Consider the following 25,421-nt stretch of genomic DNA (forward strand, 5'->3'; position numbering starts at 1 on the left):
ACCGGCGAGGACTGCGAAGGGGATGGGAATGAGGGAGGACGACGGTAGACTCTCCAGCCAAGAAGAATCAAGTCGATATTCGGTTCTTTCCTATTTCCCCGTGGGTGAAATCTACCTTTGGGGCAGGCAAAGCTGGGGAAGGAGAGGGATAGAGCTGGGGTGGGAGATTTCTTGAAAAGTTGAGGGGGAGGTGGGCTAGATGAAGTATTTCTTGGGAGGTGTGCACCTTCCCGTCTTTTGTCGATGGGAAAGCTTCAAAGTCACAAGTATCCCCGTACCCTTCCAGATGGGAACCTTGGGAATAAGTGAACAGGGAAAGAGCAATAGGCCGAGACCGAACAGGCAATCAGCAGAAATGGCAGGCACAGGCACTTGTATTTGCCATTGGTACGTCAATCAGCAGGCAAACGAAGCAGTCGCGCCGTCTGGACTCTATCTCTCAAGCTCAGGCAAGTCGCAATTGCAGGAAAAGCATGGGCCACGAATGATACACTCCCCAGTCTCTCGGTCATTTTAAAGGAACAGGGACTCGTGCAGGTAGGTAGTAAAACCGGACCACTCCTTTCCTGTCCCTCTGGCATTGGAGGGCGCGCGAGGGGCCCCCAGCCGATGTGTTTGAGCTCAATGAAGCATAGAGGGACGGGTGGAAACCAAGAATTTGACGACGGGGACAAGGCGCCGTTGCCCCAAGACATGGTGTCTCCAGAATTCTATCTGCACGTCCGAGTCTTGTTGACCAGTGCTGGCGCTTGTAAATCGCTGCTTCGACCCACGGCGCCACGTCGGTGCCCAGAGAAAAGAATGGGGGCGACGCGCGATGATCTCGCCTGGGGGGCATGTTCGTCATTAACATTTAAAAATTGGGTCTCCATTTTTTAGCTTGGCGTGGGCCGTGGAGTTGGATGTTGGGGCCATCAACTTGGTCTACCTTATCTGGCATTCACAGTGGCATTGCTCTTAGCTGTCTCTCACGTCTTTTCCTCTTCTTCTTGGGATTTTTTTTTGTTTGTAATACTTTGAAACAATCGTCTTGCATATTGAGCGAGGAAGAAGATGGGCGTCCGGGTAGTGTAGAGAGCGGGAGAGAGACACACAAGACGATATCAAAGGTCAACACGCCGTCCACCTCGTGTTTTTTCGAGTGACATTTTCTGGGAGCTTGGACAAATTGTAAATATGGGGGGCGGCAGTGGCGACGAATGCGACAGCGATACTGCCGGCTGGCACCACGTTCAAAACCGGGTCCGTGCTATCTGACAGGAGAGCCGCCTCAAGAAACCTGGGAACCTTCAAAACCTTGGAACCTGGGATTCCTTTGTCGAGCCAGGTTGGATGATACGGATACTTCCATTGGGATCACGTCCCACTGGGATGCTGCTGCTGCTTTCCGAAGACCAGGACCCTTCCCATCCCATCTCCAGTGAACACGTATGTCGGTGATTCCCAAGGGCTGAGGAACGGGCCTTCTGGAGCTCTCCCAAGCTTTGTGCTGTAGACTTGGTGCTAGCAGTCGCAGACGGAAGGTACCTTAACAAAGGGGGAAGGGGGACCCTGAACATCTCCTCCGTCAACTTGATTACCCGGAAGCAACGCAGTGGGCGATAACACCGTGGCTGGGTTTTTCGCTGCAACATTGCAATTACTTCAGAATTTCAGAGCCCTGTTGGCATTCCATTTCCCTCTTGACCGAAAGTTTTTGTTCTGCAGGGTGGCGCCCACTGCATACCATAAGGTACTAAGGTAGGCACAGAAGGCACCTTAAGCTTGCAGCTGGACGGGAGCAAGTGTGCGGATATCATCGAGTTGTGCGTAGCAAACCATCGATCGATTTGCCGCACCACCATGGCCTTGACTTTCCTCCGTTCACATCACGGCTCTTCCCTTGAATCCTCGTCAGTCTGCAGCAGCTCTAGACTCAATGGCGGCTAGCGCCTGGGTTGTTGTTGTTGTCCACAAACTCATCTCTTCGTCATGTTCCCCATCGAAAATCATCACCGCACATGCGCATAGGGAAAGACGATGCGAATCGGATTCCCTCTTTGGACGCGAACCACATGCCACCGAAACCCCATACCAATGGGTCTTGGTCAAGCTTCTCAGAGTCACAGAGCATCCATAGGCTGTACGGATGGCTGGTGAGAGGTCTGAAGGCTGCGCATCCCGGAGCGCAACCCGCTGGAAGGACCCCCACTGCCTGCATCAAACCCACGATCGCCCGTCATCGGGATCCTTTTCACGGTTCACCACAGTCTTGGCTGCCCATCATCCCTGGTCCGGGTGGAAGACAGAGTGAGGCTCTCCCCTGCGTCGCCATGAACCAACGCCACCGACCGACTGAACCGTGTCTCCCGATCTTGCGAACAGACGGTCGCAGATCATACACGCTGCCGCCCGAATCGCCATGTACATGCCTGCACGCCTACACGCCAGGGGAGGAGCATGAAGACGGGCGGGCGAGCTAAAACACCACCAGACACGCACATGGCCGCCACCTCCCGCGCACGGCGTCCCTTGCTGCACCCGAGTGCCGTACGGTACCCTAACCTTCAACTGCTATAGCAGCATCCAGTCTGCAAGCCACCCTCAACAGAAGTAGTGTCCGATGGGTGTGATGCGTGCCTGTCGCCAATCTAAGGTGGAAAGGACCGAAGAGACGAGACACCAGTGTGTCACCAGCACCAGCCAATGACGACAAGTGCTCTCACTTCCTTTGCCTTCTTAGCACACGTCTCCCCTCGTGGTGTGCGAAAATACTTGGCAGCCACTAGGACGACGGTGAACAACAGAAGCCCGAAGCGGGAGAACAACTGCCAACGGTAGCAAAGAGACTAACGCCGGAGGGCCAAATTGTTCTCGATACGAGGGACCGCCGCCAATCCATTCCACGAGCGGAAACCATGGCAGAACCGGTGTGTCTTGGCAGCAGCACGAAACCCAGCAGTCTCTGGTGAGTGGTCCACTGGTGACTGATCTGATCCCGTTTGACTGCGTGGCTCTGTAGCGGCTGGCGGATGGCTCACTGGACTTCATGATGCAGAAAGTGGCCATCACCCGCCGTGTCGCATCGACGCGCATACAATGAATGGAACCAACCAATCCACCTCGGAGTCCGGGCTGCATAACTCGCCTGCCAATGAAAGGTATCTCTCTGCCTCAGATCATTCAGCTGGGTGGACCGTGGACACCTTCTCCTCTCAGTCTGGAGCTTTCACCGTCGGTTCCTTCCTCGGGTGCGGTCGTCTCCAACAAAACAAGCTCCATGTTCCCGTTCAATTTACTTCTCGAATGGACCAACGGTCGGGTGCAGGTACGACGTGCGCGGGTGGCCTTGCCTTGCTGCGTCTAATGTGGTGGACCCCCACTCTCGACATGACCCCACCCGCCACGGCTGACGTCACACTGCGTCTTCTTGGTCCTCCCATGTTCCGCATTCGACGACGGCAAAACGGGGTCCCCTCGCCCGGTTTTTTTTCCCCCTGCCAAGACTCCAGGACCCGGCCGCTGAGCCCCTAATCCTCAGCTCGGCCCACCGTCCCCCGAACCTTTGATGTGCACTGTTTTCACCGCCCGGTGCCGTCACTGTCCGACGTCGTTGGTTTTGGCCCATGACCGACAGTTTGCCGAATCTTCAGACACGGAGCCCAACCTTGTCACCTCCATGTCGTCTCCCCCCGTCCGCAATGTCCACGACTCCAGAACATCCAGAAGAGTTTCCAGAATTTCTGCTCTCCCTGGATGGTCGAGTCGGTCTGGACTTGGGACCTTTGAAGTCTAAACTCCGGAGGGTCAAGCTTTGTTCAGTCAGTCAGTCAGTCAATCTGGCAGGTCCTCTGGCAGATCCATTGGTGGTACCACGGAGTCATGGATCACTCGCAGATGGATGGACCATATCACAGAGGACTGCAGCCAAACCAGAACACCATGCACAAATGCACAAATGCAGGGCGCACACAGGGAATCTCACCATCCACTCATGCTTCAAGACACCATTGCTGCTGCCCGCCGCAATCGCCCTCGTCGTACGTACACTTGGCCGTTTCAGCAATTTCATCTACCTCACGGTCTCACCACCCTATTTGACGCTGCGAGACACGCCTTATCGCACCTCACCACCCTCACGACGATAAGGCTTCTAGCGCCCATAGATTTTCGACCCTCCTGAAAATCTCTCTTTTCCCATGTCTCTAGCTGCCTTAGTGCCAAAAGGGTTCCGACGCACACCAGCAGTGATCAGCACGTCAACCTTCGGCTTGCCCTCTTGAGACTCCCGCCGTCCGTTTTCCCAAGCGCACTGAAGACGTTCGCCACTGCTACTACCGCCGCCGCCGCCGCCGCCGCCGCCGCCGCCATCGCCCATTCCATTGGTGGCGGGCGGTACATCGCTCGCCGGCGAAAGAATACCGAATGCAGGTACCACACGCGGTTTCGCCCATAATGGTTGCAGCCACCGAAAAGTTTTTCTCCAAATTTGTTGGTGTGTTGGGCTCCTAAAATAGCTACGGATATACGACTCTTCGTCGTCAATTGGCACTTGGCAGTCACGAAGAAGAGCAGGTTCATCCGTTGGCGAGCTGCAGTTCATCGCAACTCAATGGTGGCTGTGCGAACAGCAACGGAAATCAACGCGACTTGGAGACCATTTCAGGAGTTCTAGACTAGCCGGAAAACTCGATCGGCATCAAACGATTAAAGGTGCATAGCTACTGTACACGTGTAGTACACTTGCCAGCATGTCGTCATGCTCTCCTGCATACCAGCAAAGCAGAGTCAACGATACAGACGTTGTGTTGCTCACAGGCACATTCTACATTCAAGCTTTCGCTCCCCGAGCTCGTCTGCGCTCATCTCCCGAACAGCAGCCGTACGCCCGCAAGCTGACTTCCCAATCAAAGTGGTGATCGGCATCAGCCCGGGAGGACAGCTCAGAGCAAGCAGATCCCTTGACACACGATGCGCCAATTGGGAAACACACACATACGCATCGCCAGCCGCCACAACTCCTACCTGCCTTGTTCCATAGCGATCTCTGTGACTACGAGCCCTTGGCCTGATACCCTTGAATGCGAAGCCGCTTCAGACAGGCACAAAATTGACGACGACTAGATCGCTCCTTGGCCCTGCCAATTGCTTAATGTTCTAGACGAATCAACACCCCATCCGCAGCCCACGTTATCGCACGCGCGGCCGCCAATATCTACCTCCGTACCCCATAATCCATAATCCATACGAATACGCCCTTGACGGGCGCGTGCCCTGACCTTGCTTCGCTCCAAGGCTCCCTTCCGGGGACCAGCAGCCGCCTACCTAGCGCGAATAGGAGAAGTCGCCCAACCCAACCGTCTGCCGCAGCGGAGGACAGCCGCCGCGACGCGACGTTTCTTCACATGCAAGGCTCCTGGCGCGAAACTGCCCTGAGCCCGCCCACCCGTAATCTTTGACGACGTGCGGCCACCATGCCTGTGCCCTGTGCGGCGATTACGGGAATGAAAGGGGGAAGGCCCAATGAAGAGAGTTTGCTTTATCTATCGACAGACGGCTAATGCGAATCATATTGGCATTGTCTCGGGCCTCCTGCAATGCAATCTAGTCGAGAGAGAGAAAAACACTTTGCCATACTTTTCGTACATCAAACTCACCCCTGAGTTGCTGCATGATTGCTGTCGCAAGAACTGCAGCGCGACCACCACAGTTGCAAGCTTAAACTATATTACGACTCGCACTGGTGGGTTACAAGAGATGTCAGCAACCCAAGAAAGTTGGTAGGCCTCATGGTTTGAGATTTAGGCGATTATAGGTACCTACCAATTTCTCCAAGCTGTAATGTCATTTTCAAAGGAAATCCATCACACAAGAAGATGAAGCAGAAGGTTAAGCTTTTCGGCCCTTGGAAATGCCACTGAGCAATGAATTTAGTTGGAAAACGTAAACCTGCACTCCGCTCCGTGCGGTCCAGACGTTAAACGGAGCTCGTTCAAAGAACGTTGACAATCTCGAACCACTGAATCTACACAGGACCTTTCAATCCGTATTCCTTCGCTGTGTTGGCCGTAAAGCAGCTTCCCCCCGCAACAGTAGCAGACACCCCAAATGTCATGATGCTGAGTATGCAAGGTCGAAGCAACTTCTACCTTTGGCACGTGGTCGGCGTCTGCGGGCTTCAGATAGTTTGTAATATCCACAACGTCGGGTGATTCATTGATGTCGATGATTACCTCCTCGACATTCACCAACAGTGCCGTAGCGTTGGTGATGGCGCCTAGGTGAAAAAGAGATCCCGAGCGACGCTGCCTCAAGTGCTCCGCGGCGGATGATGATGATGCTGCTGAAGGGTTCCGCAACGTGGTCCCGTAGTCCGCCGTGCCGCTTGTGTTGACCCAGATTCACGGCATCCAGGTCCTTCCACGGCGCGAGCCGGCTGTTGCGGAACCGGTGCGGTGTGATGACGGCCTCCATGGCGGAGGAGTCGTTTCCGCTGCACCAGTTGTTGACTGTGATATTCCACGCGTCGGGGGACCGTTGCTTCTGGGAGCTGGGAGGCGATGAAGGTAAGGGGTTTGCAGGTAGCGAGGGTTTATTGTTGAGGTGCTGGGGGGAGAGGTACGCTGTCACGGTGGTGAAGTGGACACTGTTCGTTGTACAGGAGGACCATTCCTGCGTCCTCTGTGCTTCACGAGAAGGAGTACCACTTCTCGGCGACGCCATCTCGGGGATACCAGACCCGGAACTGAATGCTTCATGCCGCGAGGGCGGGGTTGTATATTGACTGGAGAGTTGAGGACCGCGACGTTTTGTATCTCGAGAACGTGGGTCATGATCTCTGAGATGGCGGCGGCCTAATCGGCATCGGGGCCCAACATATCGGTAACAGTGTAGAAGAAGAGGTTTCACCCCGACCTCGTGGTGTCGGCGTTGACGCCAGAGTAAGCGTACCCGTGGAATGCGTTCGTGGAGATGCCCCTGACGAGGTCGCGGCGGATGGTGGGGAGGAGGTCCGGAATGGTTTCGGTGTACGCTGCGCCGTTGACGGCATCGCATTCGGAAGAGGCGACGGTATGAGAGGCCATGTGGGCGAGCACGGCGAGGTGATTGCAGAGGTCATGGGTGTCATTCAAGCCCAAGGATTTGCTCTCTGCGGCGTCGAGGAGGGTTATGGAGTCGAACTGTGGTCTGTCAGAGGTCTATCCATTTACTTGACGAGAGCATTTTGGCGTTTACCAAGGGAAGGTTTTAAACAGTTTGATTGGGATACTCTAGCCCTCGTTCGTGGGCCCATTCAAACGTCGTGCGGACGTGTTCCTCATAGCTGTTTTGGAGTGTGAGGCGATATTCATCTTTGTAGTGCGTCGCCGTCAGAGTGGTATCTTTTTGCAAGTAGAACGCTACTCTATAAGGGACATACTGTACTGCCTGAAAATTGTCGAACTAGATGAAGAAGGAGAGACCGTACTGAATTTCGAAACCCCTTTCTGTACAAGCGTATCGGTGAAGCTGTACGTCCATTACAATATCGAATTCATCTATACGCTGTCCTCATTGGCTAGTCGTAGCCATGTCAGCAAAACGCCCTTATCCTCTCCTCCTCCTTGAAAGTCTTAGACAGGATGAGCATTCATATGAATACGCTTTGCCTTCTATTCACCGTAGTTCCCCACGCGAGCGATGGATCGTCTGTCCTGGTTTTTGGGCATGGTGTCCTCGTCAAAGAACCTCGTCAGCTTCCGCGCGCCCGCATCGCTGAGGGCTGACGATAGTGCGGCCGATTGTGTAAGGGGAAGATGAATTGCTGGTTGATGCTACTATTTCTTCCACGGCTAGGACAAAAGATAGATTCTACTGGCCGAATTCTTCTGGGGGGTTCATGAAGAGGCATAGAGAGGAGCTGGCTGGTTACGTAGCGGAGGGGGAGGATCCTAATGAAGGAGCTTTTTTGGTTGACTGTGATATTTACACCAGCTTGACAGACTATTGTAGGTATTGATTATCCTGTTTGATGGAAACTTTCACCAAAGTCCAAGGGCCAAGGCCAAAGGTCGGAAATGGGGGACAACGAAGACAGTAAAGGAAACTGAGAAATTTGAGGTTTGGCGAATGCCCAGTCATCTTGAGGGCCTGGGAGATAGATTCATTGATTATGCAAACAATGTGCTGTAAACAGACGGAGAGTCAGAGATCTAAATTGGTTGCAGTTGAACAGGTATATCTCACTTTGTTCAATATGCTTAGGACGACCACCTGTGCTACTTGACTAAGGAAGCCAACGCACGAGGTAATAGTCCGAGATAATCCCTTCAAAAACTGGCAATTGACAATTGTATGACGATGGTGGGTAATAAGAAAGCGGGAACGCGGGTTCACGGACCGGGGAATCCGAACCCGCATCTTTCTGAATCCTTCCAGTCTTTAGATTCTCACCACCCGTAGCTTTGAAGTGACTATGATTCAAGTCTGGCTTTACGCTTCCTTCTCCCCTCTGACGTATTACGGTTTCCTTCCTCTTTCATCTCGGTCCTTGGGTTTCTTGCGCAGTCGATATACACGTCTTGAACACGCCCTACTAAAATGACAGGGTGGTCGAGTCTTGAAAAACGGTCTTGCCAGCCATGTCGTGTCTCAACCACGCCGCACAATATTCTGAGGGACTGAAAATTTGTCGTGAGTTAGACGGCAGGTTGAGGCTCTCCAGGTCAGCTGCAGCGCCTCGAGGTTAGATTCGAGTCTCCAGCGTGTAGCATCGGTGAATATCGCCATGTCTTGGAGCTGATCAAATGCCGTTAGTTCAAATGTCATTATCCGATGGCTCTCACATAGGTTCAAACACCGCTTACCTGGCGCTTCTTTCCAAAGATTCTCTTGACTTATCGCAGGATACATCTAACCCCAAGCCTCCGGTGCTCATCTGGGACGGCAGCTGTAAGATGACCAGGTTCCCATCATTTCACTCGAAGATATGAGATTACTAACGACACCTCAACCATAGCCGTTGTCGGAAACTTTGCCATACAACTAGCCAAGCTCCATGGATACCCCGTAGCCACGACCTGCAGCCCTCGCAATTTTGACTACGTCAAGAATGCCGGGGATACCTATGCCTTTGACTATAACGACGTCAATGTCGTGGCAAAAATCCAAAAAGCAGTACCGACGCTGTCACACGTATTTGAAACCATCGTTAACACGAGCTCCTCGGCGACCGCAGCTGCTGCTCTGGGCGGTCGCCCTGAAGTCCTCTGCACAGTCCGCCCGGGCAAAGCGAACACCGAGGGGGTTCCTAGCAACGTCAGAGTAAACGACGTCCTCGTCTTCAGGGCCTTTCCGACAGCTCACACGTACCGCAGAATCTCCTCCATGTGTGTCATAATATCCTGGTAGCCTGTTTTGATGTGTTGACTTGTTCATTATATAGGTCTCAATGCCAAATCATTTTCTCAGCGCTGAGCTCTATGAACAGCTCTCAAATTTGCTCCAGAGCAACTCCATCGTGCCGCCTCCCGTCAATGTTCTGGGAGGACCAAGCCCGCAGTCCGTCATGAACGCAATGATGCTGAACCGTGACGGAAAGATATCGGCGGAGAAGCTATGCTTTGAGGTGTTTTCAGCATTCGAGAAGCAGCATGCGTAAGGTAGCTAGTGTTTATACGGAGATATTCCTCAGACAATGAGCCAATACTCAGAGATCGATGGAGTGAAAGTAGTAAAACTAGTTACGCACACTTTCTGCCACCATCTACGAAGCTACCTGGCTTCCGTTCTGGAACATTTTCCCGAGGACACTCTTGCGCAGCTCAGCCTCAATCTCAAAGACCTCCGCGTCCGTCTGGGGCGAGCCCAAATCCTCCGGCGTGACGAGCGGCGCACATTCCTTCCACCACTTCTCCACCCTCTGAACCTGCGGGAGACTCCTGACTTGGCCAACGCTAGGCACGGCGACCACATCATGAATGGGCACGGTCTCGCGGCCGTCCGCCAAAGGTTCGATAGACTGCCAGTTCCGGAAGAAGTTTTCCGGATCCCACCGCGTCTTGATCCTCTGCAGCCGCGGGTAGTTGTGCCCGTAGTACGCCTCCTGCCAGTTGGGAACGGTACCGTCAATGTAATTCACGTACGCCGCCTTCTGGTCGATCGCGTAGGGCAAAAGCTCGGCCTTGCACTTGCAAACGAACCTCATAATCTCGTCGGCCTTGCTCTCGTCCGTCCACTGCACCTTGATCGTGGTCACGTAGTGGCCCCTGCGCCAGGGGAAGGGCGTCGCGTCCGGCGCGACGGCCTCGGTCTCGGCGCCGATGTGGTCCCACAAGATGTGGCATTTTGGGTCGTTGACCGCGTTGTCGTCCGTGATGCCCACCACGCGGGTCGCCTGCTCGACGAGACTCGAGATCTTGGCGGCGAGCTGCGGCGTGACGGCGCCCTCGGCGAAGATGAAGGACGCGTGGTGGTGGTAGACTTGGCTCTTGGGGTCCCAGCCCTCGGACTGGTGCACCCAGTCCGTCCAGGCCATCTCCTTGAGGGTGTTGACGGCGGGCTGAAAGTCAAGCAACGGCGTCAGCGCCGCTTGCGCGTTCTTCATGCCGCCATTGTAAATGACCGTCATGCCGCCCGTCAGTTGTTTCTTCTTGGTATGGGACCACAGCGCGTCGATGGTCAGTTCGGACGGGCACTCGTTGCTGTTAAAGACGTCCATCATCTTCTCAAAGTCGTCCTTCTGCTGCGGGAGATTCCACTGGAGCTGCCCGCAGACCACCTTGCCCCCGTCGTCCCTGAGCTTGTGCATCCTGCTCGTCAGGCTGACCGTCACCCCAAAGTTGCCGCCGCCGCCACCGGCCAGCGCCCAAAACAGCTCCCGCTTCCCCTCGTCCCTGTCCTCCCTCGAGACCGTGACGACCTCGCCCTTCCATGTGACGATGGTCATCTCGAGCAGGTTATCGCAGCCGAGGCCGTAGCTCCGCGAAAAGGGGCTGAGGCCCGCGCCGAGAGTGAAGCCGCTGACGCCGACAGTCGGGCACTGGCCGCCGATGACGATGTTGCGCTTGTCCTTGAGGTACTTGTAGTAAACATCCTTCCAGACGAGACCGCCGTCCATGCGGATGATCATCTTGTCGTAGTTGACGTGGCAGGTGTTCATGAGGCTGAGGTCGAGGACGATGCCGCCCTGGTTCAGGCAGTAACCCATGTATGAGTGGCCGCCGTTCTTGACGGTCAGACGCAGGGCGTTCTCGCGGGCAAAGTCGATGGTGGAGACGACATCATTTGTGGACTTGGCTTGGACTACCACGGCTGGGGTCGTGAACCGATAGTTGAGATTGCCGATGAACACTTGAGGTTTCATGGTGTCAGTTTGCTTGACTGAATCGCCGGAAATGGGTTGCAAGAGTGGACATGCGGGACACAGGCTTGGTTGAGTAGGTAAAACTTACCGGCTTTTTCATATTGCACTGTCCCCGGTTCGAGGACTTGCTCGGTGGTGAGTGTTTGCTTGAGGATCCCGATGTCGATCATGATGAAGGTCGGCAGCTTGCCTGCTGCTAAAACTGGTGGGTTGCGAATGGTTTGAGAAATTCCTCTAGTTTCTCTGATCACAGGTTACATAGGACCATTCGGAGACAAAGTTGTAGTACTATGAGCCCATACTTATAACAGTATCTGGGCGTGGACTACGACAGCCGACCCTCGCTCCTTGAAAGTCCAGAAAGCCACCTTTTGCACTCTACTAGTGAGACATTTCGGCTGCTTCACACACACATCCGTGGTCTAGAATGGGCTCAACACGGCTGACCTGCTTCTTCAGCCAGCCGCGTTGAGGTACTAGTGAAGCCGGTTGCGTGTATGTCCGTGATCGCCCAGCGGGACGGCCCTCACCGGCAGCTCAGCTCCCCCACAATGTCTCATACAGAAGTGTGGAGATACTTCTCGACTGGACTGCGCATTGGGCCGGGCGTAGTTCAGCTCCCACGCCACAACGTCCCGTTCACATCAGTCGCATCTAGCTACCGTGAACGGCGTCTTCCCTACACGGATGCAGGGGCAGGGGATTAGGACCAGGGCAAGCCTAGGTGGCTAAAAGAGAAGTTGTCAATTGGCTGTCAAATGGATTGGCTCTGCGCGCCGAATTCTGAGTATTGCCTTTGAGCGTTTCTTTACTTCTTTCCGTGTGTCGCTGCAACCCTCGCGCTTGGTCGAATAATGGCCGCTGTCAGATATCCGGTATATCAAGGTGGACGGCGAGTAGACAATTTGTGGTTCCCCGTGATAATGCGGATATGGATAGCTCCTGGTGCCGTAAATGAGAGCACTCCTCCATCGAATGGTACTCCACAAAATAAGCAGGTATTCTCAAACTTTTAGATTTAGAGATGCCATGATTTTATCGAATGTGGCTTGGGAACTAGAAGCGCTCAGCACACTGTAAGGGTGTATCACCAGTCACTCCCTTTGCGGGCATCTAGGGTCGGAATCAACATCTTCTCTGCCGGGACCCATACGTACAGGGGTAAGATAGTCGTAGCCGCCGTCCCCCGGATACCAAGTAATCGAGAAATCCACAAGGAAAACCAAGTACGTCGCAAGCGAGCGAGGCTGTGTCTCGGTTGAATCTTAAACCCCCGCCGCGGGATGTGGAGTCCCGGAACTGGAGGTTGTAACTCACGTCATCGCGGACGCTTTCGAGATGGAAATTCGGCGTGGTAGGAGTGGAAGAGTTGAGCGGAAAATCATGGGAATGGGGCTCCACGCAGTCTATCCATCCACTCTGGCCGCTGAGGGCCCCCCAGTCCCGACGAGTCTTGGATCATTCAACCCCTGAGCCAACAATCCGATTCTATTCATAGACCAGTTAACCGGAATCACATGGAGTCACAGCAGTGAAGTTGAGCAACTGATATGAAGGTGTCTTTCAATTCTCTCTAATGGAGCGCTCTAATGGCTTGCTTAGCCTCTCGATCATCAATCCTGGCGGCGATCTGAGGAGCGCACTGTCTCTATTCATAGCATGCTCCTTCACCGCTTGGACGTCTCCGTCGTTGTCATATCTCCTGGCCACTGTGTTCTGATGTGCCAGACGTCTCGGGCAAAGAATTCAACGATCGAGTACGTGAAAGCATTTGTACCACTCAAGGATGTTTTCTCATCCTCGGACGGCGAATTCGCATTCTCGGACGGTTCTAGGCCAACTCGATGCTGAAGTCCTCTCCAATACGGGCAGCAACTCTGCCCACAACCGCGTAGGCGGCGCGGCCCTTGTCGGCAGCGTGGTACTGGACAGGGACAGTCCAGGTTTTGCCTTCTGACTTCACAGTGAGGTCCTTCTTGCTGAACTGGTCGGTAGCGCCGACAATGATGATCTTGTCGACATAGACCTCCTTCATGGCCTTGAGCCAAGAGCCTGCCTTGACGGACTTGGAGTCCCGGCCCTCGGCATCGGAGGAGGTAATGGTCTTACCGCCAAGCTTGAACTTACGGTAGATGTACTGGCCCTTCTCGAAGTCAAACGAGTCCCCATCATCGACGTACAGCTCGCCCTCGGCCTCGCCATTCTTGCCAACGCTGATGACCAATGTGTAGTCGTCGAATCGCATGAGCTTGGCCGAACGGCGGGGACGGTCACGGCGCGGGAAAATGTGACCACCACGCATCAGAAGCGCGACCTGGTCAAGAGCAACAGCCTTGGTCAGGTACTGGCCCTTCTTGGTTGTGTGCTTCTCGTAGGTGAAGTAGTCGTAGTATACTTCGTCATCGGGGATAAAGATGTCGACAGACTCCTTGTCCTTCTCGACGACGGGTTTGTGGAGAAGACCAGTCGAGCCGACGAACAGCTGATCATCAACAGCGAAACCAGACTCTTCAGTAGGGTTGGTCCAGAACATGGGGCGAACAATCGGGCTGCCGTCGCGGTGGGCGTGGAAGAATGCAGTGTACCACGAAGGCATCAAGCTGTAGCGGAGGCGGATGGCGGCGGTAAGAATACCTCTAAACGGCTCCGCAAGCATGTAGGGCTCGCGGCGACGGGCGTCAATGTGGGCGTGGCCACGGAAGAAGGGGTAGAAGGCCCCGCCCTGGTACCAGCGTGCCATCAGCTCAGGTTCGGGGTTACCAAAGAAGCCTCCAACGTCGGCGCCAGCAAAGGGGAACCCGGAAATGCCCTGGTTCAAAATCATGGGAACGGCAGCACCCAAGTGCTCCCACGATGCCTGGTTGTCTCCGGTCCACATGGCACCGAGACGCTGAGAGCCAGCGTAGAAGGAACGGGTGAGGACGAAAGGCCTGCGGAGCTCGCCCTTCTTACGGGTGAGAAGGGCCTCAAAGGTGGCGTTGTGGAAAGTCATGCCGTTGATGTTGTGGACGTCACGGTGCTCCCAGTTTCCGTGGTGAATATTGTCCTTGGGCATGGTGACCTCTGGTCCATTAAACACGGAAGGCTCGTTCATGTCGTTCCAGATGAAAGTGTTCTCCATCGTGCCCTTGAACGCTTCGTAGTTGAAGAGACCAGTCCACCACTCGACGGCCTTGGGGTTGAAGCAGTCGACCCAGTGAGAGGAGCCAGGCCAGCACCAACCCTCAAAAGTCTTGCCCTCCTTATTCAATACTGCTAGGCCCTTGGAGTTCATTTGCTCAGTGATATCGTAGTTTCCCTCGTTCTTAATATGGGGATCGATGATGACCACGAGGTTTCTGCCGTGCTCATCGAGAGCCTTGCCCATGCCGATGGGGTCCTTGAACATGTCGGAGTCCCAGGTGAAGTACTTCTTGCCATCGGTGTACTCGATATCGAGCCAAATGACGTCGTACGGAATCTTGAACTTGTCAAATTTGCGGTCAACGTCCTTGACATCATCATCGGAGATGTAGTTCCAGCGGCACTGGTGGTAGCCGAGAGAAAACTCTTGGGGCATGGCGGTGGTGCCGGTGAGGTCGCCAAAGTTCTTAGAAATGTCCTTGGGGCTCGGGCCCAGGAAGATAAAGACGTCGAGAATGCCGGCCTCCGAGATCCAGTGGGTGTGCGTGTTGGTCTTGGAGCCTGCGCCAAGAGCCAAGGGGTTGGGTGAGCTTTTCTCCTTGGTGATATCGATCCAGGTCTCGGCGCCATTGAGCCAGAAAACACCGACTGTGGAGTCCTTGCGGTGCGCCTGCATGAGGGGGATGGCTCCGTAGAGAGTCATGGGGCTGTCAAGAACGTATTCGAAGACGTCGGAGTTGTACAGTCTGTAGGGCTCAGAATACTTTCCGTCACCGCCACGGGTCTCCTTCAGAGACAGAGGGCCAGCGTGCTCAGGAATACCAAAGACGTGGTCGTATCCAACGAAGGAGATGTCGAGGGCGACGCTCTCGGGTCCGCGGGGTTTAGAGTCGGTGTTGCCGCCAAAGGTCTCGTCCCACCAGGTGCTCTCATCCTCCTTCTTGACATCAGTAGACTCGGCGCCTTCGGCCTTCTCAGCGTTCTCAGCGTTCTCATCGCCTTCCTTCTTTTCCTCGGCAGGCTTGTCAACCTTGGGGCGCCAGTGCTCCATGTTGAGCAGACCGCGGTCATTGAGCTTGATATGGGAAGAACCATCACGCTTGAAGTCGATGCTGAAGGGAGAGAACTTGATGACAGCCTCGAATTTGGAGGAGGGGCCGTACTGGATGGTGATCTGGTCCTTGTCCTGGTAGGCGACCTTGGCCTCCTTGTCGAGATTGAGACCACCGACGATGACGTGCTTCTCAGCCTCGTTGTAGCGTTCCTTGCGGGCAGGGCTGTTGTTTCGCAGCTCGATTTCTCCCTTTTGGCGCTTTTCTTCGTCGACGCTTACGCGAGCGGTGCCGGATTCGAGGAAGGAGACAGTAATGGGAAGACGGACAGTCTCCTGGGCATCGTTGATGGTCTTGAGGATGACAGCCTGAAGCTGGCCGTCCTTGAGGGATGCAGAGTCGGTGAGGATGTTGTAGGGGGCGGCCCAGGTGGAGGCCGAGGAGACAGCGTTATCGGCGTACTCGCGATTGCGCTTGCAGAAGCCGGACTGGTGGCACTTCTTGAAGTCGTGTTCCTTGACCATGACTGCGATTGACTTGTCAGTATCGATAGGGCAATGAATGAGAGAGCAAAAGTGATGCGAATCAAGAGAAATTAAAGCAAAAAGAAGGTCATGGCGTCACTGAATTCCTTACCGGCGGGCTGGATCATGCAGCTAAGTGCCGCCAGTAGACCAAAGAAGGTCGTCCATTTGGAGGACGACTTGCCGATGGTCCCCATGGCGGAGGGGTGTGGCGATTGTGTGTTCGTCCGAAAGAATTGAAGGGAATATCAGAAAGAACGTTGGTATCAAGAAGCAAACATGGGAATGTGAGCCAAAAAGAAGGTGATTCTTCTTCGTTGGTGCTCTCGCGTCGTCGCGTGTTTGTGGTGACTGTGGCACTCTTCGGGCCAGAATAGGTGGGAGGAATTGGTGACGTTTTGGTAGAAAGGTACCTGCGCAGGTGATACGGCCAACTTCAACAGCTGTCCCCTTGGTTAGCTCCGACTTAGGCTTAGCGTCGGTCACTTGAGTTGTGGAGCTACAGGAGACAGGGGTCAGTCGGAGAGTCCACGCTTAATCGAATATGAGCTTTGCGGGTTAGTGCATAGATCCTGCGGGTGACATCTACCCCGCCATGGGAGCAGACGGACCACCAAGGGGGGTGCTGCAGGCCATCAGGGTCCACCTCGCTGACACGTGTAATAACAATGGAGCAAGAGTGGTAATTGATGCATCAAAATCGGTTTGAATATGTATGCGTTGTTTGGCAAGAGCATCACTCATGCGAGATTGTAGACAGACACACGGCCGGCCTCTACAATCCTTCTTGGGGAATAATTTCTTCCGAGGAAGGTGCTTAAGATGATGTCTGCGTACGAAATTTGAAGTTGAATTTATAGATTTGTCCCCATTCTCGAGAGTGAGTAGATTGTCAGATGTAAGATATTGTGGAGAGTTGTCTTGGGTAATTGTATGCATACGTTATTTACGGGGTTGACTCTGATGCATTTAAGCGGTCTTGTTCACTGTGTGTGCCTGAGTCGGTTCCCATGAACACACTGTGTCTTTATCTGCCAGGCCCCCAATCCGTACGGCACCTCACTCAGTTCGTTTTCAATCCGGTTGACCGACTGTTTTGAATGTAAACAACACAGCATAGCATTTGAGCTTCCCTTGGGCGATTTCTATGGTCAATCGTATGTGACGTTTCAAAAAAGAGACGCTTGACCTTGGCCTTTCGTATCTGGAGTGTTATAGGTAAGGAGCTATCCCGTTGGTTCACTTCTGTCCACACCCTCCCGATCCTCCACCTCCCGCCGCCATCAATGCTGAGCTGTCAAAATAAAAAACTAGGCGGTCTGGCTACAGTTCCAAAAACTCCCGTACCTTAGCTCACTAATCACAAGCTTGGTGCACTGTACAGAATCTCCACATCTCCCCGTCCACTTCCATCCAATGGCTGGTCCGGAACCCCACCACCATGCTGGTGCCGCGCAGGACAATGACCCCGCCTCGAAGCACAAGAAGCCGCAGCAGAATAATGCAAATGCACCACCGCCTGACAGCTTCCCCGAGTACGCCCGCAGAACAGCAGACAAGCTGCCCCCACCAACTTTCATAATTCTCGCCCTCCTCTTCGGTTTGTACATAATTTTTTCCTCGAGCCAACAAAACCAGCGGTCAGCAGCAGACCTTTCTTCTCCCGCCGCCCCCTCTGTTATTACCACCACAATCTACCAAGAACAACAACCATCTTCAACTCCAACAGACGTCGTCGTTGATACCTCTCCCAAAATGTCTACCGAGCAGACGTAAGTTCTTCATTCCTCCCTTTCCATCCAGCGACCCTGTGCCACAATGCCGCATCGTGCTGTTTGCTTTTCTTTGAGCTCCCTCTCCTGTCCAGAAATTACCCCGCCATCGTGGGAAGGTTTCGGGCAGGGAGGGGCACACTTCACACCTCGAAACTGAACAAAAAAGGCTGACCTCGAAATAGCTTCATTGCTATCAAGCCTGATGGCGTTCAAGTATGCACCATACCACCTGTTGCTTGCCAATTGCCAGGTGCAGCAAACTAACCGTACTGTAGCGCGGCCTGATCGGCCCCATCGTCTCTCGCTTCGAGACCCGTGGGTAAGAATTCACCCAGACGATGCCCTACTCTGAACAAGCTCGTAGTCTCTAACACGTCTCTTACAGCTTCAAGCTTGTCGCCATCAAGCTCCTGACCCCCGGCAAGGAGCACCTCCAGGCTCACTGTTCGTCTCCTCCCTTACCACACCATCGCAAAGCAAAGCTAACCTTCCTGCTAGACGCTGACCTCAAGGACAAGCCCTTCTTCAACGGCCTCATTGAGTGTATGTTCCATCTCCAATGCCTCGTCCGTCGGCAGTCCAAGCTAACCTCCTCACAGACATGAACTCTGGCCCCATCTGCGCCATGGTCTGGGAGGGCCGTGACGCCGTCAAGACCGGCCGTGGTAAGTCCTCGATGCAGCCTCCCCAATTCCCCATGCCGAGAACGTAGATCTAATAGTACCTTACAGTCCTCCTCGGTGCCACCAACCCCCTTGCCTCCGCCCCCGGCACCATCCGTGGCGACTACGCCATCGACGTCGGCCGCAACGTCTGCCACGGCTCCGACTCCGTCGAGAACGCCAAGAAGGAGATTGCCCTCTGGTTCAAGGATGGCGACGTTGTCTCCTACAAGTCTTCCCAGTTCGACTGGATCTACGAGAAGCCTTAAATTTTTCTCAATCCGCCGTTGCACGAGTCGTAGACGTCCACCGTCCGCTTGCCGGACGGGTGGGATGCATGTCTTCATGTCGATAGGTTGATACAGAAAAGTTCCCAGGTCAATCAAAAAAGTACAAACAAAAGCCAAAATCCAGCCAAAATCTGGTAGAATCTTGATCTCAACCGTGATTACCGACTTGATCTAAACATTCCGCGCGCCCTGCCCATCATGCCTGCAAACCATGGCGTCCCCCACACGCTGACGAGTATCCTCGCCGGCAGCAGCGCCTTCGTAATCGCCCAAGCCATAGCCACCTCCACCACAACCTTGTACTTGCCATCCCTCTGCCATCTCTCCAAAACGTCCCGTGTGCTCTCCACCTCCTCCGTCCTCGTCTCGAGCTCCCCATCCCCGCTCTTCTCCAATTGCCCCGTCATCGTCCCGCGGTCCTGAGCCTCGAACCCGAACCACCCCTTGCGGCTGAAATACCTCTCCGCCATGCCCACGCCATCCCTGACGTAGCCCGCCCAGTGGCCCGTCACGTACTCGAGCGGGAGAAAGTTTGTGTAGTGGAATAGACCAAAGAGGCCGAGGAGTGGCACGACGGCGGTGATTTCGTGCAGTATGAGGAAAGCGACTACATGGGAGAGGGGCGCTTTGCGGAGGCCGGTAGTGTATTCTTGGAAGCGGAGGGGCACGCGGTCGAGGATGCGACCTGCGGCGCGGGAAGACGAGGGCGAGGAATCTGTAGAGGATTGGCTCAGAACCGTTTTCGTCGTGGGTATTCGTGAGCGGGTTGTGCGGATGGCCAGCCGCGACCTCGCGAAGGCGCGGCTTGCGAACATTTCTGGTCTTTTCGCGGCGGCGGTTGTCTTAACAGGTTCAGGTTCTGCAATCCGGAGGACTGTGAGGGAACACTTGGAGGCGATTGACCCTTTCGCCGTAAGTCAACGATGTGGTGTGTGCTGACGCGTTGAGCTTTGGCTTGGTTGATCGGCATGGGCGGACGCTCAAAAAGAGCTCTCGGTGGGGTGGAGGGGGGAAACGCCGCTGCTCCTTCGGTGAGGCCTTTACCGAGTTCGGTGAGGTCGAGCGACCGGAAATTGGCAGAGCGGGCCGCCGCGGGCCGAGAGTTGGATTCCTTCCCCCCCAACGACGACGTCCTATTACTCTGCGCTACCTACTTTAGCCACGCGCGCTGCGATCCGAAGTCTCGTTCATTGTTAATCTCTCCTTTCCCCCCACCTTGTACCTCTCAATGTGACATTGGTGGTGGCATGAGGATCGACTCGGAGTACATTTGGGGAGGACGGGCGGACTATTGCAAGGTTCGGCGAGCACTGAAGAAATCACCGTCCGAGCGGCTTAGATGACGGCTGCAGCGGGACTCCCGCCTAACCTGGGGGTATGTGGCAGCTATTCTCGCAGCAGCGCTGTTGTGAAATATTAGTCTGGGAGAGCAACGAAGCTGGCTATGGCCCGTTGCCCAAAATCCAGGACTATACCGAAGCTGTTCAAAAGCTTCAAGTGTCTGTATCAAATTCAGAAGTTGCCAGCGGCCTCGGGCAGATGGGCAGTCATCATGCAAGTTCATGTTACATTGAATCTGAGAAACAACCCCAAGAGGGGAAAACTCGCGAAGTTTTCAACTCCAAGGCGTAATTGATTTGCGTGCGAAAAATGAGATGTGACCAACTGCCTTACTTATCACACTGCAAGGACCGTAGCCCATTTTACTAGGCGAAACGCACGAACCAAATACGGTAAAGCCTTGATGCTTGAGTGTTGCCAAATTGCTGCACGGCTCGCACCTTTGCTGACTTTGCTTGCTCCTCATCATTTGGTCTCCGTCTATTTCTCACCCCTTGTCGGGGACCGAGTAGCCTTCGTGGGATACTTTCCGCAATTCTCCATGTAAATGTGAAGTTATGACTCCATCTTATGGAGAAAAAGAAACAGAGAGAGGTAGAGAAATAGAGAGGGTAGAATGTTGATTACTGACCAGGGCGTCGCCAAGGTAATGTTGCCGAGCCGACTTCATTCAAGACCGAACACAAGCTGCGAATCACCCAGCCTGAAGGCAAAAGACGAAGTTTACTTGCTAAAATTAAGAACAATCTGTGAAGCAATTTTCATCGAGTCACTGAACATTGTTGGTCCGTTAGTGAGTAAACGAATGTTTGGAACTCTGGGTACTACTTGCGAACATATGTCTCAACTTGGTAACTAGCATCAGGTACCTACCACACCACACACACACAAAGCAGTTCGAGGATGATCTCTTTCAAAAATACCTACTACGCTTGGGCGGTACTTCTAGATGTCACTACGATGGGTAATTGAGGAGAAGAACCTTCGAAGGGCCGCGAAAGAGGTAGAACTAGAAGCGATCAACACGCACTGCCTAGCTTTCTGTGGTTACTCCTTCGCTTCTTGCTCCCCATCACCTTAATTGTATACTTTTGTAAGCGAACTTTGATTCTTCATCTCCCCCTGATCCTCTTTCGAATGAAGATACTTGCCCGAGACTTCTCGTGTTCCTCAAGTGTGCTAGTACAACAGTCTCGTCCTCTGTGGTGACGAGGTCTAATTCATTCCTGCGTGTTGGTTTCAGCTTTAATAAATTCGCCAAGGAGACTTTGATGAGGCATATGGGTTTGCTTCATCATATGGCTTGTCTTCGTCTTCAAGAAAAGCCGGCATTCATCACAACTCTCAAACTTTGCCGGGCGAAGCCGCGTCAACCTTTCCTTCTTGGGGCAATAACCTCCGGGCGCCTCCCATAGTCATACAGCTTTCGTTTCTTAGCCTAACTCAATGTTGCCTGATGTTGAGCGGCAGACTGCCTTAGCGGCGGCCTTCGGGCTCGGGATCGAGGATAGAGAATCAGAGCGACGGCCCGCCGCCCGCGGTAAGCTAAGTCTTGGTCGATGGTCTCTGAGTCTGACCTTCTTCAGGGCTTCTTCCAGTCGGCATAGAACAAGGGCCCTAATTCACCACTTGGAGACAGCTTTGGAGAACCTTCAGCACTATCTTTGTTCCTCCATCTTGCCAAGCCTAGAGAAAACTCAACATTGTGAGAAATCGCACCCGGTAAGTCTTTCAAATCATCATCAACCTTTTCTAGACAGCTGCCGTCTGAACTTACTGCCGATTGTTACTCTCCAGACCATCCTTCGGGCCTGCCTATCCTGTTTCCTCCATGGGTCAAGCACCTCGATGTTGCCTTGCCGGCCCCTTCCATTCAGTCCTTTCACCCACAGGCCGAAGACTGATGAAATTTGCTGCCGAACAGTCCTACAAGACGGGCTGAACTCTTCTAGTTCCTTCTTTGTGAATAAATAAGTCCCAGAACATTCTTGAAGGAAGCCTTCCTTCCGTCCCACCTCAGTATTCAACCTCCGAAGACTGTCGAGTCAAACAATCAAAACAAACTCGATCTCGATTCTTTTCGATTCTTCATCCGTCATTCAACGAATTTGGTATCATTGCAAAAGTCATCGACAACATGTCGCCCGATAAGATGGACATCGATGCCGTCGAGACCGCCAGCGCGGCTGTCCCGGCTGATTCGTCTCTTGGGCGCCAGCTCATCCTGTACCATCGTCCCCAGAACCGTCGCCAGCCTCAACAGCGACGTGCCATAGCGTCAGATGACCGTCGACGCAAGAAACAGAGTTCCAGAATGCGCCGTCGTAACGCGAGTAAGTAGCCCCCTCCTCATTCGTCGCCAGAAAAATGAAAGGCATCCAACTGACGGCCTTGGGCAACCCCCCTAGTCTCCGGCCCAAGCACCGGCACCGAGGATTGGTTCGACATCCCGAAATCCATGCTCACACCCGAGGACAAACTCCTTATCGCAATCAACCGAATCCCGACCATCATCCAGTTGACCTTCAAGACCGGCTTCTCCTTCCCTGACCTCAGTTTCATCGACAAGGAGGCCACCATGAACATCTGTCGCGTCCTCGCGCTCAAGGGCCAGCTAGCGCATTTCGAGGGCGACGCCAACCGCATCATCGACTTCATGCGCCTCCTCCTCGACGAGTGCGAGCGATTCAAGCACAAGTACGAAGCCCACACCCTCACCAGCGAGACCGCGAAGCAGAAGCGCGCTGTGCCGGCCTTCTTTAACAAAGTGGCCGAGCTGGTTTCGAAGAGGCAGAACATGGTCAAGGGTAAGGGCGTCGCTTCGTGGATGGACGAAGGTGTCAAGGGTGCTACCTGCGAGGTGATGCTCAACGCCTTTATTGGCGCCCGCAAGGCTTACCTGAAGGATATGGCCAAGGACGGCGAGGGTGACAACGATGATGGTGATGGCGGTGGTGGGGGTGGTGCTCAGGAGGCTACGTACACGAGAAAGACGCTTGGCCTGATTATGGCTCTCGACCATTGGATCGCTTTCACGGAGGAAAAGGAGCCCAAGTCTGAGGCTAAGAGACTTGCTTGGGCCATTGATCGCTTCGAGATGTGAGGCATGAGCTAGCTGGAGCGGGAATGATTACTTTGAGCGAGGAGGTATATGGGGGAAATGGCAGAAGGAACAGAACAGCAATGATGTAACGAGTCTACGACGGTACCCAGAGGTTAGCATCCTTCAGGTTTATTGCTTAGCGTTTTGATGGAATCAAGCTGCCAGAATTGGAACTTTGAGATCAACTACTTGAATCCAGGGAGTTCCTCTGCAGGTGTCATCGCGTGATCTACACGTACATGTTCTGTCCCCTAGATTTCAGTGTGATCGGAGAATTGTACTTGAATCCTTGTCTGGGACGTTGCGTTTGTAAATAACGCACAATCCATCCAACAAAAATACCTGGAAGCCTCCTCGAAATATTCTCAACTTTTGTATAGTGGACAGGTAACTTTACTCTCAAAGTCGATGGTATGTTCCAAATAGCGAGGTAGCCTAAATCCATCTTCCTCCTGGCAGTTGGTGGTACTGTAGATAAAGCAACGAGGTCACTGACCTTCGGCGGATTAGTCGCAAACATCAACGCAAAACTCGGGAGTATTTATCCCCACACGGGATTCCATCCATTTTGAACTCATAGCTAACTGACAGGCCACTTCCATCCGTTATATAGATGCATCGGAGCTGTATTGCCACAAAGATGATTGTCATGATACATGCCATGGCCCATGGACAAAGGTACTGTGTCTGAGCAGTGAGCAAACTCCAGGCAGCCAGCCCTAATACGGTGGCTATATCGGCGCCGCAAAGTTAACTGATGAAAAACGGAGTCTAGGTAATATACTGCTGTACGATCAGCTCTCAAAGCCCTTTAATTAAGGTTGCAGGGGTTGCTGGCGCAGTGCTTCCCGCTGCTGGGCACCAAGACAGCGGCAAGTCTCGTCTACTCCATGGTAGAAGTGACGGATGACTTTGCAGTTGGTGTATTCTGGTCACTTTCTTCAGATAACCGTCGGGTGTGACATCTTTGCTGGAAGTCTTTCTGCCGTTCACACCACACTTTGCTATCTTCGGCCGGCACAGTCTCTCAGACGAGCCATGCCGCCTCGGCATTCAAACACTTCATTTTCATCAATTTTAAATCATGCTTATACTGTTTATCATGACTGTGTCTAGTCTGTGTCGCGTGACTGCAGAGCGGCTGCGGCCAGACTGATTAGATCGCTGAAGGAATGAGGCGACCCCCCTGCCCCCGCTGAGTCTAGCCGTCAAGACTGTATTAATACTCATGGCCAAGGGCCATAGCTAATTCCCCTCACCTTCTCCGTGATAGTTAAGGGTGCGTTTCAGAGAGCAAAAAGGCTTCCGCGCGTCAACTATTTTCGTACCGGGCCGTATTCTGTGGTGGCCGCGAGCAACTCGGCAACCATTTAGTGCTCGTGGAGACTTCGCTCAGATATTCCATCCCCTCATTTTTTGGTCGCTCAACTTTTCCAAATTATGAAGGTCTCACCTGCCTGATCACCTGGTTATCTGAACATAATGTCTTTGAGACAAGAAACACAACATTCATTTCCAAGGGCCAAGGCTTCCGGCCGGCGACAAAGAACAACTTCACATCAATTCAGGCCTTCGGATCAAACGACATCAAGATATAAGTGCAACGCAAGTATCATCGGCCGTGTAGAGGACGATATTGAAGCTGCTTTCTACGGCTGGTGATACCTCAGCTTCGAGAACGAGGGCCTGGAATGCGCGAATCTGGCCTGGCGTTGGATTGGTCTTGGGCTCATGCTGTCCACTTTCATCTGTTTACCGCGAACAGTGCACCATAGCCCGGAGGGTTCAACTTAGAATGTACTCATCAGACGTGACGGTGTGATCAAAGCGTGTTCGGTAGCCGGAGGAGCCGATATTGTGAGCGGAACACCGCCAAGTAAGCTCGATTAGCGGACGGGCTGATACGGCCGACGATGCGTGGACCCCTGAGCAGCTCAGGTTCCTAGCTATGCTGGTTCCATCCGATGGAAAACTGTAAGAGTGATGGCAAAGAAGGTATTCTCGGCTACGAAAGACTTGGATTCCGCGAAAAAGCAACGCAATCCGCTGGGCGTCAAGCAAAGAGGACTGTTCGGCTCAACTGCATTTCTATTCAACAAAGAAAATCATGATGGTCACTGTATTTAAATACTTGCCCGCGTTTCACTTGCTTACGATACCTTACGAGATAGGTTCAAGTTCTCCCACCTCTCAAACTATTTCTCAGTCACTCTGATCTTAACTAATCG

General features: G+C 53.5%; 9 protein-coding genes across 9 annotated transcripts; 3 read left to right on the forward strand and 6 right to left on the reverse strand.

Moving 5' to 3' along the window:
* Nucleotides 1-4,132: 4,132 nt before the first annotated feature.
* CORC01_02970 (uncharacterized protein) lies at nucleotides 4,133-4,357 on the reverse strand (the record flags this gene model as incomplete). The annotated part of the gene is made up of 1 exon (XM_022614620.1): nucleotides 4,133-4,357. The coding sequence occupies one exon, from the start codon at nucleotides 4,355-4,357 to the stop codon at nucleotides 4,133-4,135; it is 225 nt and encodes a 74-aa protein (XP_022478921.1).
* Nucleotides 4,358-6,192: 1,835 nt separating this feature from the next.
* CORC01_02971 (uncharacterized protein) lies at nucleotides 6,193-6,702 on the reverse strand (the record flags this gene model as incomplete). The annotated part of the gene is made up of 1 exon (XM_022614621.1): nucleotides 6,193-6,702. The coding sequence occupies one exon, from the start codon at nucleotides 6,700-6,702 to the stop codon at nucleotides 6,193-6,195; it is 510 nt and encodes a 169-aa protein (XP_022478922.1).
* Nucleotides 6,703-6,884: 182 nt separating this feature from the next.
* Nucleotides 6,885-7,688, reverse strand: CORC01_02972 (uncharacterized protein; the record flags this gene model as incomplete). The annotated part of the gene is made up of 4 exons (XM_022614622.1): nucleotides 6,885-7,160; nucleotides 7,234-7,422; nucleotides 7,524-7,537; nucleotides 7,640-7,688. 4 exons carry the CDS (start codon nucleotides 7,686-7,688, stop codon nucleotides 6,885-6,887), a joined length of 528 nt encoding a protein of 175 aa, XP_022478923.1.
* Nucleotides 7,689-8,780: 1,092 nt separating this feature from the next.
* Nucleotides 8,781-9,619, forward strand: CORC01_02973 (uncharacterized protein; the record flags this gene model as incomplete). The annotated part of the gene is made up of 3 exons (XM_022614623.1): nucleotides 8,781-8,910; nucleotides 8,978-9,347; nucleotides 9,430-9,619. 3 exons carry the CDS (start codon nucleotides 8,781-8,783, stop codon nucleotides 9,617-9,619), a joined length of 690 nt encoding a protein of 229 aa, XP_022478924.1.
* Nucleotides 9,620-9,724: 105 nt separating this feature from the next.
* On the reverse strand, nucleotides 9,725-11,493 carry CORC01_02974 (uncharacterized protein; the record flags this gene model as incomplete). Its single annotated transcript, XM_022614624.1, has 2 exons — nucleotides 9,725-11,310; nucleotides 11,412-11,493. 2 exons carry the CDS (start codon nucleotides 11,491-11,493, stop codon nucleotides 9,725-9,727), a joined length of 1,668 nt encoding a protein of 555 aa, XP_022478925.1.
* Nucleotides 11,494-13,154: 1,661 nt separating this feature from the next.
* CORC01_02975 (glycosyl hydrolase family 31) lies at nucleotides 13,155-16,219 on the reverse strand (the record flags this gene model as incomplete). Its single annotated transcript, XM_022614625.1, has 2 exons — nucleotides 13,155-16,024; nucleotides 16,135-16,219. The coding sequence occupies 2 exons, from the start codon at nucleotides 16,217-16,219 to the stop codon at nucleotides 13,155-13,157; spliced, it is 2,955 nt and encodes a 984-aa protein (XP_022478926.1).
* A 1,219-nt stretch (nucleotides 16,220-17,438) lies between these two features.
* On the forward strand, nucleotides 17,439-18,728 carry CORC01_02976 (nucleoside diphosphate kinase; the record flags this gene model as incomplete). The annotated part of the gene is made up of 7 exons (XM_022614626.1): nucleotides 17,439-17,794; nucleotides 17,980-18,010; nucleotides 18,073-18,116; nucleotides 18,183-18,241; nucleotides 18,296-18,340; nucleotides 18,397-18,462; nucleotides 18,529-18,728. The coding sequence occupies 7 exons, from the start codon at nucleotides 17,439-17,441 to the stop codon at nucleotides 18,726-18,728; spliced, it is 801 nt and encodes a 266-aa protein (XP_022478927.1).
* A 179-nt stretch (nucleotides 18,729-18,907) lies between these two features.
* On the reverse strand, nucleotides 18,908-19,564 carry CORC01_02977 (uncharacterized protein; the record flags this gene model as incomplete). The annotated part of the gene is made up of 1 exon (XM_022614627.1): nucleotides 18,908-19,564. The coding sequence occupies one exon, from the start codon at nucleotides 19,562-19,564 to the stop codon at nucleotides 18,908-18,910; it is 657 nt and encodes a 218-aa protein (XP_022478928.1).
* Nucleotides 19,565-22,227: 2,663 nt separating this feature from the next.
* Nucleotides 22,228-23,193, forward strand: CORC01_02978 (uncharacterized protein; the record flags this gene model as incomplete). Its single annotated transcript, XM_022614628.1, has 2 exons — nucleotides 22,228-22,423; nucleotides 22,499-23,193. The coding sequence occupies 2 exons, from the start codon at nucleotides 22,228-22,230 to the stop codon at nucleotides 23,191-23,193; spliced, it is 891 nt and encodes a 296-aa protein (XP_022478929.1).
* Between the last annotated feature and the right edge of the window lie 2,228 nt (nucleotides 23,194-25,421).

This window comes from Colletotrichum orchidophilum (genome assembly GCF_001831195.1).
Source record: "Colletotrichum orchidophilum strain IMI 309357 chromosome Unknown Scaffold_17.1, whole genome shotgun sequence".
NCBI classification, from domain to species: domain Eukaryota; kingdom Fungi; phylum Ascomycota; class Sordariomycetes; order Glomerellales; family Glomerellaceae; genus Colletotrichum; species Colletotrichum orchidophilum.